This window comes from Prenolepis imparis, unplaced genomic scaffold, assembly GCF_030444845.1.
Source record: "Prenolepis imparis isolate NDT839.2.m4 unplaced genomic scaffold, iyPreImpa1.0 SCAF_1, whole genome shotgun sequence".
In the NCBI taxonomy this organism is placed as follows: Eukaryota; Metazoa; Arthropoda; class Insecta; order Hymenoptera; family Formicidae; genus Prenolepis; species Prenolepis imparis.
Window position 1 is genome coordinate 6,878,592 of NW_028141159.1, and position 19,448 is coordinate 6,898,039.

The 19,448-nt window shown below is 39.6% G+C and overlaps 1 protein-coding gene across 3 annotated transcripts in view; it reads left to right on the forward strand.

Moving 5' to 3' along the window:
• M (zona pellucida domain-containing protein miniature) overlaps positions 1-19,448 on the forward strand; it is a 113,643-nt gene that overhangs the window by 90,730 nt on the left and 3,465 nt on the right. For all 3 annotated transcript variants that reach the window (XM_083052044.1, XM_083052052.1, XM_083052034.1), the window contains 4 exons: positions 11,803-11,885; positions 17,264-17,508; positions 17,789-17,982; positions 19,266-19,388. In XM_083052044.1, coding sequence (XP_082908170.1) covers positions 11,844-11,885; positions 17,264-17,508; positions 17,789-17,982; positions 19,266-19,388 — 604 coding nt within the window. In that variant the 5' untranslated portion in view covers positions 11,803-11,843. The remainder of the gene's footprint in view (positions 1-11,802; positions 11,886-17,263; positions 17,509-17,788; positions 17,983-19,265; positions 19,389-19,448) is intronic.

Consider the following 19,448-nt stretch of genomic DNA (forward strand, 5'->3'; position numbering starts at 1 on the left):
CTGAGGGATCAACCTTCATTTCCGGGATGGATTGCACATACCAGCCCGAATGCGCGCGGCGGGCATTCTTTCCGAAATTTGCATCGAAATAAGTCGCCGTCGTCCGTTCGTTCTCCTCCCCGCCGTCCTCCCTCGGCAGGCAAAAGGAGTACGCTAACGGTTTTTCGAACAGGTGTCATCTCTTTTTTCCGCGCTTCATGAAATATTCACCAGGCATACGATTACGTTAGGTACACGGGGGCCGGACTAATCCGTCTGTCGACGGCGACGGCGACGACCCGGGCATTCAACCTCCTCGCCGCAATACGTTTTGGAATCGCGCCCGACATAACTTTGCATTCGTTTGCCAATGTAATTCCTCGGTGAATTAACATTAACGTGCCGCGCGCGAGACTTCGTCTATTTGTACGGACGGTGCCGTGGGAATGACGATCACCCGAGTATATTTCGTCGTGGCAGGAACTCTTGGAACTTTATCGCTCATTCACGAACGGCTTAACCCCTAGGGAAAGGGAGACGCGCTGCTTCGCGCGAGAATTTTAACGCTCTCGCAATTAGCGAGTCGATAATTCTCCGCGTTTGCGGAGAGGAGCCAGCAAAGTATAGCGTTAAGTATCCTTCTTCATCTTTGCATTCGCCGATTAAGGAGAGATAAACACGATAGGTCAAACATGAAAGTTTAGATGTGCAATTTAGATATTTTTATATAATTTAATATATTTTATATAATTTTTATTTTCCTTTGACTACCATCATTTTGTCGTCATCTATTATTATTAGAACGACGTGTCATGTTGAGGATTGAATAATAATTTTATTTTAATATTCTTGGGAAGCTTTCAAACTTCTAATTAGGATACTGTAATAATAACTTAATGTATTAACGTATTATAACATCGATATATACACGTATTACACAAGCTGGTATAAGCCCGTCTGACCGTAAGATATTGCAGTCACCTATTAACGGCGCATATACTTTATCGCTTCCGGATGTTTACACGAACACTATTAACGACTATCGGCGCATAAAAGTGTACGGATCGCTTCGGTTTTCCGGTTTTTTAGCGTCTCTCAAAATAGCACATTTTATAATACCCGAGAGTCTGCGGCAGTTTATAATACTTTCCGGCAATTTACGATACTTTATATATATATTTTATATACAACAAGTCGGTCGCGCGCGAACCCGACCGCGTGAATCGTAATCGCGTGACGGAGTTAAACCGCAAATATGACTGGAATCGCTACGCATTTGTGTGCATACACATATTACGCAATTAATCTTTCCGTATTAAGTAGTTATTTATAATATTTATCTCGGTCATCCATTACGTTTCATTTGCGATCGAATTTTTGACAGTATCGAAAACATTGCAATCGAGACACTGATAGGCGCACACATTTGCGAGATCGAAAACGCGCGCATAGCGAGAATGATTCGTGCGTTCCTCTCCGGCACTCTTGAAAACCGGTCTCACCATATAGAGAAAGAGAAAAAGAGAGAGAAAGAGGAGGGAGGAAGAGAGAGAAGTATCCCATTATACATTATCTGTCGTAATATTACGTTTATATTTATGCGACACGCTTATGGTATATGGTTACAGATGTTACTACTATGCTGCCAAAGACGCGTGTTAATTTCTAACAGATACGAGTAATGGTCATATACATGACAATTTAATATATATGTATATATATATAAAATTATATTACTAGAAAAATATTATTAAAAGAATAAAAATGTGAGAAGGAAAATTTAATTACAGTTCTATTTATATTTCTTATCAAAGTTTTTTTTTGAAATCTTTGTGATTAAATGGATATCTTATATCTGTGTTCCGTTTTTTGATATGATTCTAATGAAAAAGCTATTGTAAAAAATATGTAAAAAATAAAATCTAAAGGTGCGTGCAAAATCATAAAGTTACAAAAAATTATTTCTTTTCCTTAATTCAAATAACTCAAATTTCTGACTCTATTATATTGTATAAAATGCATCAAATATTGTTGGAAAAAATTAGATTAGTGGCAAAAGCGGAAACAAAAAATTATAATAATAAAACCATGTAAGAATGAGAAAAACACATCATAATTAACTAGATTTTTATCTCATCCGTGGAATAATGTCCGACTGGCAATTAAATACAGTAAATTAGATAAAGTATATGCAACGCACAAATAATTACGAAATCGAGCGATTGCGATCTAAATTAATTTCCAGTCAGTGCGAAGACGCATCTATCTCTCATCACAACCGCCGTAAGATAAACGATAATCGATAATGCTCGTCGATCACATAACGTAGGCGCGAGATGTACCTATATATACGAGCGGCTCTCGATGAAACAATATTAACGAGGTCGAAGACTCGGAACTTTATAACGGGTGTCCATGCCTAAATTACATCCTGCGGAGCGTGACTCGTTAAGAATCGTGCTGGCGAATATACCGATTCTTCGTAGACGGGCCTCTGTGTATACATGATGTTCACGCGAGATGACTTTTATATATAATAATTTTATATATAATAATTAAATTTTTATTCAAACGCGAATTTTGAAAATTTAATATTCCACTTTTATTTCTAACAAGTATGAGATTATCAAATAACGTCATCATTTGAAGAAATTAATAGTATATGTTTGTACGTACTATATAACGTACAGCTTTCTTTTATACATATTTATGATAGGAAGCTCGTAGAAGTACATTTATCGCCGTGGTGTCGATAACTACACAGCCGCCAGCGACTACAATTCTTACCCCATGTTTATCGGCATCGCGTGTGCATATACGCGTGAAGTATCATCGCGTGCGTGAGCGCGCACACGCACTTTCTACAGCCGCACTAGTTCGGGATGGACACGCGATAATTACAATCGCGCCGGGACAACGATTATCATCGGGTCGCATTAACCGTTAATGTTAACACAACCGATCTCAATCTCCCGATGAATGGGTCGTAAAGCCAATTACAGCTGAGCGCCGCTTCGACCGATTTCTTTCTCCGCCTTTCTTTGCGATTTGTCGAGTAATAAATTCGCCGAGTACAGTGTGAAGATCAAAGCGGAGCAGTAATCTCCCAAAGATTATTGCCGAGCGAATGATAAATCTCGACTAATGTCTTGGTCTCATTGGTCGATCAATAAGCGATCAATTTGTGTATGTCGCGTTTATATATATATATTTCCTTATAATATACGAGGGGGTACCCAAAAGAAACCGAACTTATTTTTTTTAAATTTATTTATTTAATTTTTAAACAAAAAACCTTCAATTCCCTTCGAAGTACTCTCCACTGGCGCTAATACACTTGTCTAATCTTTTATTCCATTGTTCAAAACATTTTTTAAATTCGTCTTCTGTGATGCCCGACAGCTCCTCTGTCGTTTTTTTCTTCACCTCAGCAACGTGGGCAAAACGCTTTCCTTTCATGTCCCTTTTCATTCGGGGAAATAAAAAAAAGTCGCAGGGGGCAAGGTCGGGTGAATAGGGGGGATGGGGCACAGGGGTCATGCCATTTTTGGTCAAAAATTATCCCAAAAAAGCTCGTCAAGTGAAATCAAACGTCAAAACAATGCTGATTTGTTTTTTTGATGTGAGAGGAGTCGTCCATTCAGAGTTTGTTCTACAGGGTCAGACAGTTAACCAGGCTTTCTACCTGGAAGTTTTGAAAAGATTGCGCAACAGTTTGCGGCGGAAGAGGCCTGATTTGTGGCAGTCGGGCGACTGGTTTTTCCACCACGATAACGCCCCTGCTCACACAGCCCTGTCTGTGCGCCAATTTTTGACCAAAAATGGCATGACCCCTGTGCCCCATCCCCCCTATTCACCCGACCTTGCCCCCTGCGACTTTTTTTTTATTTCCCCGAATGAAAAGGGACATGAAAGGAAAGCGTTTTGCCCACGTTGCTGAGGTGAAGAAAAAAACGACGGAGGAGCTGTCGGGCATCACAGAAGACGAATTTAAAAAATGTTTTGAACAATGGAATAAAAGATTAGACAAGTGTATTAGTGCCAGTGGAGAGTACTTCGAAGGGGATTGAAGGTTTTTTGTTTAAAAATTAAATAAATAAATTAAAAAAAATAAGTTCGGTTTCTTTTGGGTACCCCCTCGTATAATATAACTTTAATTGTGCGCCACGCGCGTGATATGGTCAATACGAAATTTATTATGTATTGTATCATCGTGTTACGCGTGTGTACAATTTTATATAGAATGCATTCTGTAGATGAGATATAACGGTATACATAGCATAATCGAATCTTGTAAGAAATGAATTAATGATCCAATCTATTCTCATTGCGAGTCGATGCCGCCGATATTTTTCTCACCATCTCCATTTTATCGAGATGCTCCGTGTATATATATTCTCGCAAGGGATACATTATCCATTATCCACGAGATTGATATATACGTATGATTGTTGCAACATCAGCGTAACATGACGTGCGGTTATTATTATATTAATTTTTATAACACGGGTTGTGTCCAGAGTGTATTGTAGCTGATTGACCGTCGGGTTCTACAATAATGATCGACAAAAGGAACATGACGATTTAATACATAAGAATGAATACCTTAGAGAATACAGAATGCCCCGAGTAAAGAAAGGATACATCAACTGCAAGTAGTTCCTAAAGATATTTTCGCGATATGTAAATAGCTATATAAGAGTATAAGATTTAGCGTTTTCCTCCGGACATTCCAGAAATATTTCGCAAAATTCCTCGAAAGTTTCTCTCTGCCGCATCAGTCGAAACAAGAGAGTCTGTCTCTGAGGAATCGTTTTAATGTTGTTAGTAAATATATATATACTATATTAACATAAATATACAGGCATCTTGCAGAATACAAAAGCGCAATAAGAACATCGATGTACTCGAGAATGCATGAAGCTGATATGTAAATTGCGAAGAAAAAAGTTTACCGTGAATACGACGATTTCCGATAATATTACGCGCAAGTGAATGGTACTTTAGGTCGAAAATTTGGCAGTTGCACTTACCGTATATTAATACCAATCATTACCTACGTCGCTAAGCGGTACGTTTGTTGGGTACGCATTTTGCACCGATCGTTCCCCGGGGAATTTATAAAGCTTATCTCTGCGCGGCTGTCGAGCATTAAACGACCAGAAGAAGAGAAGCCGAAGCTGGTAACGCTATCTTGACCCGGTTCGCACCGACGAATGTTTCGCCAAGTATTCTTTTCGTACATGAATTCGCAATTAACACACTCTAACGCTCTTTCGTTTCGATAATCGTTTCGATCATATCGCGTTTAACAAATACACCGAGATCGCACGATCAGTCCGAAATTATAATCTTACAAAAGATTTATGGCACTTATTATATAGCATTACACGTGTTTAATATGCTGTGTACCGAAAATGTATAGAAATGTTCCTAATTATGTGAACGCAGATGTTTCTAGTACAAATAGCGGTGAGTCTTTAGAATACCTTCCTTCTTTAGAATTACATTTTTTTAGAATGTGCGCGATCGCCATTTTTCACAGAAAATTTGACAGCTTACTGTATTTAAAAAAGAAATTTAAAAAATACGCTCAAATGCTAACAATAAAGTGACTTCGCCAGCGGCGCCTGCGTTTGCGGATATATCGCGGATAATTCTAGATAAATCGCGAATACACGTCGTCCGTCCAATGTACGGAATCACGACCGCCACCCCGGGGATCGACTGGAATTCCAGAACGGCCGACGCGAGACGGAGTCCTGTCGTCGCCTCGAATACCATAAACGATGCGGTAGTCGATTTGATATTGCGTTGCACGTACGCGCAAAGACAAATCGCCGTATGCGCGTTCGCGCCGAGGAAGAAGAAGGTACTGTACTTTGCCGATGCTGATGAAAGAGAGAGAGAGAGAAAGAATGAGAGGGCCGGTGCGTTAAGTTAATGCATCTGGAAACGGTACCGTGAGAAATTAGCGTATCGGGAAACAATGAGAATGCACTTGAAGAAATTTTAAACACGCGCAAAGTTTTATTAACTAATTTATTGCTATCGACTAATTACTTAATGCTACCAGCAAATGGAAAATTGATACCCTAATGCAGGTATCGTCAAAATTTTACGGAGCAAGAATTTTTTCTTTCGCGCAACAGTCTAGAATAAATTAATTCAAACGAATAAAATATTTTTAATTCTCTTCGCTCTTGGGAAATTAATAAATAGCTGCTTTGAAGTACCGTAATACTAGAAGCAATTGTATAGATATAACATAGTTTATAATAAAAAAAGGACAGGAAAAAATAATCATTTAATGTATTAAAAATACTATTTTATATATAGATTTTTAAAAATATAGTTTATCATGCAATGATTGTGATATATAATATAATTAAAAATTTTTCAAGTTTGACATTTGCATTTAATTTCGTTTTTCTTAAATTTGGCTTCGACATCAGAGCTTTACTTCCTGCAGAGTAATCTTTAAGTTTGCAATCAAACTATTAATAATTAAAAAATGTATCTTTACAAGAAATTTCTTTTTTCAACATATATCACATATCATAACTATAACACGAAGGAAACAAACATATATGTAAAAATGGCTCTTTTTACAATATTAACTCCGAATTTAGAGCAAACGTAATGAAGTGTTTCGAAAATTGGAATTGCATTCGGCCTAAAAAAAAACTGCAATATGATTACTTTTATTTTTATATGAAAGAGAGTTATTGTTTGTCCAACTGTGTAATTCGCCTTATTTTTTTGCGCGTACGACCAACGTCGTGGCTCGTCGGTCGAGGAAAGGAAAGGCGGCGAGACAACGTTGTCACATTAAAGCGTCCTGAAACGGTGTCGAGGGGAGAATTATTAGCGTGGGATCTATCGCACACACCGCCGCGTTCGAGAACGCGCGCGAGCGGGAAACACCGTTACGAGACGCGTATAATCCAGCCGGTCCGGTCGAAACATTCCAGGAATGTATTGTGCGCGAGTATCGTCCGCCTGCGGCCATCCGTCTTTATTGGCAAGCGGAATCGGCAGGTGCGACACAATGGATCGATCACCCTTCGGGTTTTCGCGTGGAGGATCTTTGAAAAGCCGCGAGAAAATCGCGTATAAGCGCGAAAATTTCCCTTTCGCATAGGAATACCTGTCGTGTGCGCATAGAGATCCGTTTGAATTACAAATTGGTTTATTACGGCCGCGCTTTACCTATTACACACCTTGGTTACTTGGATAATTAAGCGTGAGCGAGAGCACGTTACATTAGCATCCGTGGATAAACGCGAGAAAATGATAGCGAGGCGATGAAATCCGTGTACTTGTGCGTCATATGCGCTTGGAGTCGGTTATGCGCAACTAATTAATGCTTTCCGAGCCGGCGTGCTCGAGGCGGGCGAATCAAAAACACGCGAAGCATTCACGGTATACTCGTGTATCACGAAACAGCTCCTTGCTCCGATTAACCCTTCCATCATCGGGGGACCACCCGTTTCGGGTCTGCTCTCTTCCTATTAACGTGTCGACCGCGTAACTTTTCCTGGAATATCGCAAGCGCTTGTCCCTTTTTCTTCTCTTTTTTTTAATACTCGTTAATGATAAAGAGAGCATGTCCGATGTAACTGTAAAATGAAAATATTGTATTTTAATGCGAGAATGGCGCAATGCAAATCCTGTGATTATTAGTATATATGACAACCCAATCAGAAATAATGAAAAATCGAGAATGCAGAAAGCGGACGTACAAGTTCTATCGCTATAATAAAGTCACGGAAATGTCTATGAAAATTATGCTTGAACGATGTCGCAAAAACTTTTGCAGGATACGACTCGTAGTCAGATAAATCAGGATTGTCCTCCCATTGATAATAAACTGTTTTAATAAAATGTTTTAACATTTGAATAAAATTTTCAAGCTTATATACGAACGATAAAATTCGATGCCGTTAATGCTCGCCATTTAATATGTGTAAATTGTGTCATTGCAAATTACATATAGCTAATAGCGCAGAACAGAAGGAGAGTTTCCCGAGCGTGATGCGTGTTCATTTCTCGAGTTTGGATCAGCATCATGTGTACTGGAATATCTCTTCGATTGTAGAGATTCCTTGGCAAAGATTTAAATATTTATTACTATTTTTTAAAATTATTTTAATAATAATCTTACAGCATTGTTCCGTTTACATACTTAAATGTATAATTTTTTTTTCTTAATTACTGTTAGAATTCTTACATACGTAGGGCTCTCCTTATAGACGTTTCAACGATTTCTTAATTTGGTATATGCTAATGTTAATGCAAAGTGAAATTACTTCTAGTACATTTGGTATATCCGGTTTTCACGGTGCGTACCGATCCTGCCGTTCCGGTAAGACAATCGCGTGCTGAATCATAGCGCTTCGCCAAAGGCCGAAAGCGCGAATCATCAAACAATCAGCACTAATTGTTCGATATATCCGTCATTATAAATCAAGATTAAAGTAGGCGTAGACGTTAACCTTTGCCGACGTCGGTCAACCATGGTAATCACATATGTTGGCAATACAATGGCAACGGACAACCGCAAACGGTGCGTCACGCATGGATATTTGCGAGCGTTTAAACCGGCGCTTAAACATTGTCCGCGATCCACTTAAATGCGAGCAACATGCTAGTTAACCGGATTTTAATTGAAGTCGTAATACGTGCTCCCGGACGAATTTAACGACCGGCTGTTCCCTGCCTTCTTTCTTCATCTCCCACGATCAGCGCAGCGCCGGGATTACAATTGACACCGTGACAGTGCGCACTCGTTCCGAATTATGAGACTCGGCGAACGTCCTCCTTCAAAGCGTCAACGGGATTTCTCTTGGGATAGGTTCAGGTGGAATTTTTCTTAAACGCCGCTACAATCTCTTTCTACATAAGAATAACTAGGTACAGCGTGCATATGAAATATCATTATCCGACTTAAGAAGAATATGCTTTATCAGCTTAATTCCATTCCTTTGATTTTATTAAAAATCTCAAAGAATGAGTATCCGCATGGGATAACTCTTTCATAGTAAAAGTAACATCGGAGATTTCTCTCTCTAGCGAGATTCCGGGTGCACAAAATCGTATCTCTTTGAAACCACACGGAAACACTTTAATTGCAAAATTTCATTCGGAAGAGTTATACCGCTAATCTAGCCGACTGTCAGAAACGTAGTACAATTTGTTGCTCGAATACTCGCACAGAGAGAAAGCAGCGGATTCGCCCAATAATCTATTTATTTATCGCAGTCCGGAACGATAACTGTCAACATGGGGTCCATCAGAAGCATCGGCGTGGCGATGCGTTTATAATCCGGTAAAAACGATCCGGCGCGGCGGAGAGTTAATGGGCCGCGAACAGCCTTGAAATCGGTATTGGGTTTGTTCCCCATCTTGTTGCGACGATCAGACTCGAGATAAATCTTTAATACGATTAAAATATTCCTCTATTAGCATAACATCTTGAAGAGTTGCTAACGGATTGCAAAAACGATGTAGTAGAATATAATAATAACAACAATATATGTAGAGAGAAAAAAACAGCGACAGATAATCATATAAGATATATTATTGTACTCTCCATTTAAGGATTAATCAATACTAGTATTATATGACATTATTAACGAGTTTTTTTTACGAATATTTAATACACTGTCTTATCATACTCGTCTTTTCTCCTCGCCGGAATGAGGGATAAATCACATCGCAAACGAGCGCTATGCTTTATTATTACTAATCGACCGGTTTCTATGGATAATCCTTGGTCTTTGTTCTATTTCAGTCGGACGATACGGATCGCTTACCGCCACATTGTTGCAAATGAAAATACTGGTTAGACTGGTCATAAGTTTTCGTGAGCGCGTGCGTATTAATAGAGCCACGAGGGAGCTAAGAAGCTCGGCATAACCGGTAACATCACTCTTACAGATTCATTAGCGACTTCTCGGTCGTTCACGAAGATGATGAGTAATGACTATTAAGTAGGCCGGAAAATAAAGGCATGACCTTTTGCCTGCTTGTTATTTTTTTTCTATATCCTTGATCTCGTGAGAAGAAAAAGAAAAAAAAGAAGCCATATCCTTGCAAAAGAATTAAATTCTCTTGGAAAGAACCAGTATCTTAAAATCTTCCTTCAACAAATTTCTGACACAACATTCCTGTTACGGAGGATGCTAATGACGAGAAGCCAAGATCGCGAAGGGCATAGTATACTTTATAACGAATTAAGATTGTCTGTGCAGCAAATTAATTAACGACTGTGTGTATAAGGCGCGAATAGCGTGTAAAACAGGGAATCGGTATGTTACTGTCACTCTGCGCAAAGCGACGTTTATCTTCCATTCATAACCACGGGGTTATCTTTACGTTTGCACGGCGATACTCTCGATAGCGAAATGTATTCACGATCTCGCGTCGTCGCATACCGCATGTCACCCGCGGGTCAATTACATAGATATGCGACGCGTCTTTATGTTGACGCACCGTTATAATGGTTGGTATCCTCTTCGGTGACAACATTATTTCGATAATCATGAAAGCCGTAAAATCCGCAATAAGAAGATTTAATCACAAACGATTTACGTAGCTCATTAAACGTATTCAAGTGTTTGGCAAACGCGACGAGTTTTTATTTCTTTTTTTATTCCTTTCTCTTTATATATTGATATTTATTTATTTATATTGTAAATATATTTAATTATATATATAATTAGAAACCTTGTTTATTTATTATTTAATTTATATATATATAAATTAAATAATAAATAAAAAATAATAAAATTATAAATAAACGTTTTCAATTTTTCGTAGGAGAGAAATAACAAATTGAAACCTTGCCTGCGTGGATTTCTGAACTGCAAACTGTATGCGTGAGAAACGGCAGAAATTATACCGGCGTTAACTCATAACTGCGGCATAATAGCGTCGCCACGGTTGTTACAGCCGCGTTTGAGATTACAAGTTGTAAACGTTAATGAGAACAAACGCGTATGATAATAAAGTATCGTTTCCGTTTTTTACTTTCACGCGATATCGTCGTACCTCGTCCGTGACGATAATTACCGTATCGGTGTAATTCTACGCACAAATGGATGCACAAGAATTGCGTTACACGACGTTATATGCTATTTGCTGCATCCGTCATCTCCGGATTGAACACGCAGACATTTTATTCGCATGTGAGATTAAGTTATCTTTACGAACGTGCACCTTTATGACTATCAATATCTCTTCGTTTTTACGTCGCTGTAATTTTATAAATTAATTAAAGCGATAAAAGAGCGATAACACACCCGTAGAAGGGTCGCGTCGCGAGTGATAAGGAAAGTTCTCCGCTTGAGAGAGGAGGGAAGAAGAGGAAATCAACAATAGAGAAAGTATATCAATTTAATATCTAATCGAGAGAAATATATTTCTGTTTAATCATCAATCTGCACTCGATACACCAGACACACGCACACATTCTCTCTCGAAAGTAGGTACACGTATACATCGTTCGCTCCAATTTTTCCTCGTTTTTTTTACAATTCCGATTTCACGAACGCGCGCGTCCTACTCGAAACTCTGTAACTCCACGATTTCTCCGCGGGCGAATCAATTTTGCGCCCGAGACCTCCTTGGGATCCGAAGCGCGACCTGCGCGAACGGCCGGTTAATTTGCTCGCCAGACCATGGTGGTCAGATAAATTAAAATAGATCCGGCTTCGAATGTGTTAGCGTAACAGTCCCGCGTGAAGCGGGGTGAAGTCTTCATATACATTGGAGACCCTAATGCGAGACTTGTGCGTCTCTTTTTTCTTTTTTTTGCAGGGCAGGACGGTGTTACGTCGTGAGAGGCTGGGATCTCCAGGATGCCAGGGGTGTGGAAGTTGCTACGTACGCTGATCTATATGGTGAGTCGCAAATGTGAGCCGCAATTTGCAAAATTGGATATCGATGCGAATTGGATATCGTTGTTAGCTAACAACACATGATGAGAAACGATATTTCAATGGATTTTGAATTAGTGCCAAGCTGACGACACATTCTCCCCGTCTCCAGAGTCTCCTCTTCCTCTCCCTTTCCCCTCCTAGAAATTACAAGATAATTTATCGCCTAACGTTGTTCCTAAATTCTCGGAGATTAATTCTCGCATCGGAGATTAATGTAACGTTTAACACACTTTGAGTAAGACGTCTGTCTGCGATACCAATTCCGCGTAATTCTCATTGTTCAGGTCGGAGGTAATGCTAAATAATTACTGCGACGCTCCGTCTCTGTGAGATATCACCTTGTTCGTCCTCAATTAGAAAGGTTCATCAGCGCGGAGCTATCGACGTCGAGAATCCGAGGCATCAGATTCGCCGTCTTAATAACGAGCGAGCGAGCGAACGAGAGCTTGCGTTAAGGAGAGACAGGAGCACGGGAAGAACAGTCGTGTATTGACTAGCGGCGGCAGTATATAAGAACTCACACGAGAGAGAGAGAGAGAGAGAGAGAGAGAGAGAGAGAGAGAGAGAGAGACTCGTGACTTGCGTTTTACGTCCCGCGCGCGCGTCTTCTAGCGGTTTTCTTTTGTCGGTCAATTAGGCCCTAGAGCACGTAGGATGGTTCGACCCCACTCGCGCAACACTGATTCTGATAATGGGCCCGTAATTCCGAGTGTGTTTGGCCAATGGCGTGATCTACGCACTCTGCCGCGTAGATCCTATAATTAATGAATAACGGTCTCCGCAGCGATACATATATATACCGGTCCTTCGTCACGTAATAGTCGCATTTGCGATCGTCCGTGATAACTGTCTTTTTTTTTCCACGGGAAATAAAGGGGGGTAAAGCCGCGCGTTAGAGGTCCCCTGCGACATAATTCGCGGGAATTCGCCGGTCTTCTCTGTTTAGGATGACAATGCGATGACGTGGCGGGAGCCGCCGCGACAGCTTGCAGGCGGATATTCGTGCCTACTCTAGGTACCGTTATCACGTCTCGAGGTCCCCTTTCCCGTCGACCCTCCATTCGGTTCCCCTCTCTCATTCTTTCTTCTCACGGGTTATTCAGAACCGCGCGCGCGAAACTACACGTCGAGACGGTATCGTGCGATGAGAAGGAGAGAAAGAGAGAAAAAAAGAGGGGTTTATTTCGCGGCCTTGCTCGCGCGTTTTGCCCATTCGACGATTATTATACATCAGACCGCTATAATTTTTTACAATGTAGACAGGGGCATACGGGACTAATATTAGGAATACTAGGGATACTATCGCAGTTTGCAATTCAGAAAATAGTAGTGAAATCGAGGGTGTAATCCGCCGCGAGTTTAGGAACGTACACATTTTGCCTTAAACCGAGACCTCTGCTACCGCAAATCCTCGCTCGGAGGATAAGTTTGACATCAAATTCCATCAATGGTTACGTAATTGTGAGATAGGAGTTCCCGAAGGTTTAAGGAAGGTCAGTAGTAAAATCGGTCGTAAGGTCTCTCTTTCTCTATATTCTCGTGTGTGTCTCGACCCCGATCCTCCTCTCACGATCGGTGCACGCGGGCCGCCGGCGAGGTGGCTATTTCCGCTGTCACGAACACAATCGACTACCCGCAGACGGACATTAGTATTCGAACGCGAATACCCTGTGCCGCGATGGGAAATTCGCCTACCGATGTGCCTCACGTCTCGAATAACTTGGAATACCGATGTACGCGCGAGAGAGGTCGTAACCAAGAGTCCCGACAAGTTGTAAAACCGCGGCGGCCTCGATGTATGCGAATATTACTTGTCCTTTTTTGTGCCGCAAGAAGGAGAATATTCCAACGATAAATCGTTTGCTCTTTTTTTTTTCCTTTAAACAATGATGAATTTAATTGACGGTAGAGAGAGAGCATTCTGTCGAGTTCTCTCCTGACGGGGAAGGGTAATAGCTCCGAGTCAACGATCGCACGTATATCGATATACGCTGTTGCGCGACGCGCACGCAAAAAGGGGTACGCGCGTCGGGCGTTCGCCAGGTGCGTAATCATTTCTAATGAAACGCTGTCATTTAACAGTGCGATTGTAGGAGCATAGAGAGAAACATGTTTTCACTTGCGCGAAAAACGGCGACCGTTAATGCAGCGGTAAAGACGCTTCTCCCGTTACGGCGCGAGCGTGGAATACATAGGGAACACCTTGCTCGCTTCGACGACGATGCCACGCTCGCTCACTCTCGCGTCTAGTATTTTCTGCGATCGCCAGCTAATACATTGTAGTCCCTTAATTTTGAGAAACATGTTGCCAAACAGACACGCCTGATATGTTTCATGAACTGTCTGTGATCACTACGTCCGTAGTACAGTGTGTGATTTACAATCTCCCGAGCAACGTTTGAGAATGGGCGATGTGTTATTCTCCGTTAAACTGTAGCTAAAAAATATTAGCTACCATAGTTAAAATTTAGGCATGATAACTAAATTTCAGGTGTAATATATGGAGCTATTTAGCTATGGGATGGCTAATTTTTTTTCCGTGTATTACATAGTTTAATAAAAAATATTTTAAGAAAAAGGATAAGTGTTGATTCTACAGTTTTTTTTTTTATGATTTTGCCTTTAGAAATATTTATTATCTTATTTTGAGAAATTTGAAATTACAGTTTTAACCTGGATTATTTTAATGTAATTCGTAAACCTACAATTACAGTATGTGATCTGCTATAAGAGTTTTTCATTTATTTTATTTAAAATTAGGTTTATTCTTAGAATTTTTTCAAAGAATTCTTTCAATTCTAAAAAAAATGTCATTGTTAAGATTAAGATTAATAAAAATTTTTATGTCAAAAATGTTAAACTACTATTGCAGCACAGAAAAGGAATTGTAAATTAGTTATTATTTACTCTATGACTTATTTTGTCCGTTATATTATATATTTGTCAGCTTTATTTGGTTCAATAATTTGGAAAAACAAATCTAAATATATGAATTTTGGTAAAAATTGCAAAATCTTTTTATTTTGGATGTTCAATCAACGTGTTAATTTTATTATTTATTCAATATTGTTCGAGATATACAAGTTAATCGGAAATAATTAATATCGCTTGCTTGAATATAAAGCTAATGTTATATACGTAATAAACGTAATTAAACGTGTTTATTCGCATAATGCACAAAGAGAGAGGATGTATAAAATATTTCGATCCAATCATAACACAAACGGGAGCAAAAAATACTAAAAGGTATAATCTAGATTGCATTTAATAGACCAGAGGTACCAAGGTGTTTAAAGTTTCATGATGATGGTAATGCTATAAATAAATCTCGATAAAGTACATATAGTACAAAACCTAAAACACACATGCATCCTGCTACTGGTAATAATTCCTCGCAACGAGGAATCGCAAACGCGTGCGGTTAATGGATTTATAAATCTTGCGTCCAGCGTTTTACTGCACTCTTTTTTATTATAAATTTTAAAAAGGAGTAAACACATTATGCATAAAAGAGGAAGAGTTATCCATTTATCCCGGCAATATATTATCTCTTTTTATTATTACTTATTTTTTATTTCTATCCTTTATTGTATTATATAGTTGCAATTCGATTTTAGAATTGAACAAGGTTTCTCGTCGCGCAAATAAACTTTCCCATAGCGTGCCGGTATGTATATTGCATTATCAATCAACGTAGTATTATTAAAAAAAAAAACAAATAATAAATATCGTCAATAACAGTATCATATTATTAAGATAATAAATATGACGAGATAATAAATTTAATTATCCGCCGCGCCCCGGCTCGATTTATGAGATACGTTACTGCCGTGAGAACCAGTCAAGCGGGGTGTGCAAAACAACATCATCGCCGTTAATACTTTTGTAGTCTCGCTAAACATTGCTGCATACACGCAAGAGAGAGAAGAAAAAGGATATAATAATGCTCGCAATATACCTGCATTCGAAGCGGAAAGGATGCGCAGTGACGCAAGATAAAAGCTATACACACACATATATAGGATATCCCAGATCTACCGGATCATCCGTTAATGGCAGATTCCTGGGATCATTTAGAGACGATTTTTCCTCAGCGAAAATGTCGAGGGAGGCTATCATTTTTTGCATGTTCCCAATTTTTGCTTTATAACTAAGCCTTAAATTAAAATTCTATTAAAATATTAAAGTAAATTCTATTCCTGAAATTAACTGAAGAATGTGGTTTTGTTAATATTTTATTTCCACAAAGCTTGGTTTGCGAAAAACCCTTTGTTTTCAATCGCTTATAACTCGAAAATTATTGGTGCCTCGACATTTTCATTGAGGAAAAATCGTCTCCAAATGATCCCAGGAATCTGCCATTAACAGGTGATCGGGTAGGTATGGGACACCCTGTATATGTATATACATATGTGTGTATGCGTTGTTGATTAATTCGTGATAGACACGGCGCGATGCGCACTCTTGTCGTGCGACTCGCATCGCGATTGCCTCGGCATATCGGCGGCGAAGCGAGGGAGCGAGATTGTCAGTTTCCGATTGAGCGCGAGAGGTATTTACGGTTAAATCGTATGGATTATCTTGGGTCTAATGGACGGGCGGAGCGAAAACACACTGGTACTTAAGTTTTCATTACGACCCCATCTTCGCGCGGTAGACCTTTCTAAGCGCGCCGCGTGCAAAAAAGAGGGACTCGATCCGCGAGTACGGTAATGAACTTGATTTATGGCTAATGATTTCCGACGTGGACATATTAGGAGGGGGAGGGGAGTGGGGAATGGATGTTTCAATTGAATCGAACTACGCTTTTCTTACTACCGTCGAGTAATTCCGTACCAACGATGGACAGATACCCTGTATTGACAATATTTATTGACAATTCTATACTCTGTATTTCTTTTAATCGCGAATATTTCATCATCACCAACGAATCACAGAGAAACTTTGAGAACGTTTACGATGATTGAAAATACATTTATGCAAATTTATGCGCATTATTATCTGCAACGATCGTGACTTACGCTAACGTCTCGGTCGAACGTTTTCGCCGGATATAGCAATCTCGGCGTATGTTTCGACCCGATGACCCTTCTGTGCAGAGCGGAGAGCAATTTTCTTGCGCCGCGAGAAGGGTATATAGGATCGACAATTTTTACCGTTGATATTCTTTCCGTTTTACGTACGTAACTTCGAAGCCGCGAGCTCCACGGAGTTGTACATGCGTGTCGGACAATAAACGAAGAAATAGCAGAGAAGAAAGAATGAAAGAGAGAGAAGAGAGAGAAAAGGAAGAGAAGAGAGTTCAAAGGACAAACGCATAATATTCTTTGAATGCGTAGGTGGTTGGCCTGAGGAGCGTCAGTAGCAACAGCGACATTTGGCCGCTGGAGAGACCGGAAGGCATGCCGGCCATCCAGTCCTTGGAGGTGATGTGCGGAAAAGACCATATGGACGTGCACCTCTCGTTCTCGCAGCCCTTCGAGGGTATCGTTTCGTCCAAGGGTCAGCACGCGGATCCGCGATGCATCTACGTTCCACCGTCCACCGGTCAGACTTTCTTCTCTTTCCGGATAGCTTATGCGAGGTAAGTTCCCGATTCCGCAGATAGCACGATTAATCAAGGAATATAATATAATCTCTATCCCTGAGAAAATCTCATTTCAACTTTCCCATTTTCGCACGCATTTATTTATTTGCAACACGAGATAATAATAATAAGACGCGAGATTGTTTCGCTCTTTCTCTCTCTCTCATCATTTCTCTATTCTTGCGTCTTATTATATTTCGATGAGCCACGATGAGTTTACATTTATCAGACATTGCAGAGAATCTCTATTTCTTCGTGTTCTTATTTCACTCCCCAGATGCGGTACCAAACCGGATATGCACGGACAGTTTTACGAGAATACCGTGGTGGTCCAGTACGATAAGGACCTACTCGAGGTTTGGGACGAGGCTAAACGATTGCGGTGCGAATGGTTCAATGATTACGAAAAGACCGCGTCGAAACCGCCGATGGTTATCGCGGACCTCGACGTTATACAGCTGGACTTTAGAGGTACGGACACCTTTATAGATTATACAGATGTTATTACTTAATGGAGATGAATCATCGGCATACATTTCACGAGCTCTTACGAGCTATCCTATCGGGAGACTTATCGCGCGACATCCGCATGCACGAGAAGTATCTTGCGATTGCCATCTGTTGCTGTAAACCATCTTAAACAACGGAGAGAATCGCGCGCTCTCTCTCTATAAAAAAAGTTCCCTCGATGAGTCTTTCTAATATCACGGTTAAATCCATCCCGTAATGTTTCGCGATACACAGTTCTTCTACGTTAAAGCAGCACATGTACGGATAGTCTGCCTTTGAGCGTTAGAGATAGACAGACGGTGCATTTAATACGAGCGAATGAGATCACGAGACACACGTTGCAACTCGTGCACCCGTTCGCGGTTGACCGCATGTGAAAACCGCAGAGTCACACATATCGGTTAATTTAAGTTTACCTTACATACATAAATCGTAGTCAGTATAAAGCGAGCACATTACGCGCGGTAATATACATATATACATGATATTTATTATATGCAAGACGTTAATATACACGCACACGCAATTTGCGTCGGGTGTTAAGTAATAATAAAATGTTTTATGATTAAAATATCGAATCTATTATTATACACCAGAAAGATTGCAATTTGTTACAGAAAAATTGCAATTTAAAATAATCGCCATATTAAATTCATCATATTGCGTATTCGTTAATTTTAACATCGGATTCGGTTTAATTTTTTAATATCCATCATATATTTACTTTGACCATTTTAACTTTGTCTCGATGTCGAATTTTTATAGCATATGTATGAAAAACATTTAAATTTAAATCAATAATTGAAAAATGTTTAGTGGTCCTCAATGATTTAATTTACAATTTTGCTTTAAATAGATTGATAGAGATTCAATATTTAATCACACAATTATAATCTTATTAATTTTTTAATCTTTACAACAAATTCCTTTTAAGAATTGAAAGTTCTAATAATATATTTCATTTCATTTCGAAAATAAATTTGTTGACACATGTATGCCATACATGTAAAGTTAAAATCATATCTTTTAACTTTTTTTCTCAACATCATGATCTCATAGAGCCGAAATCGTATTTAACAAAAATTTAGTAAAAAGTTACAGGAACAATTTCTCGGATTTAAAAAAAAATTTTTTTGGTTTGAAATATGAATTCTATTATTCCATCTTTAAATCAAATAACTTTTGGCATTCGCTAATCTTGAATTTTCATCACGAGCAACATATTTTTTCTTATAATTTCGTAGGCGATAACGTGGACTGCTGGATGGAAATTCAGCATGGAAAGGGCCCGTGGGCGCCGCCCGTGTCCGGAATTGTGCCTCTTGGCTCCACTCTCACTCTGGTCATCGCCATAAACGATTATCGAGGTAACGAGCTCTACAACAGGATAGAGCTTCCTCCATAGCTCGCTCAGGTTTCGCGCGGAC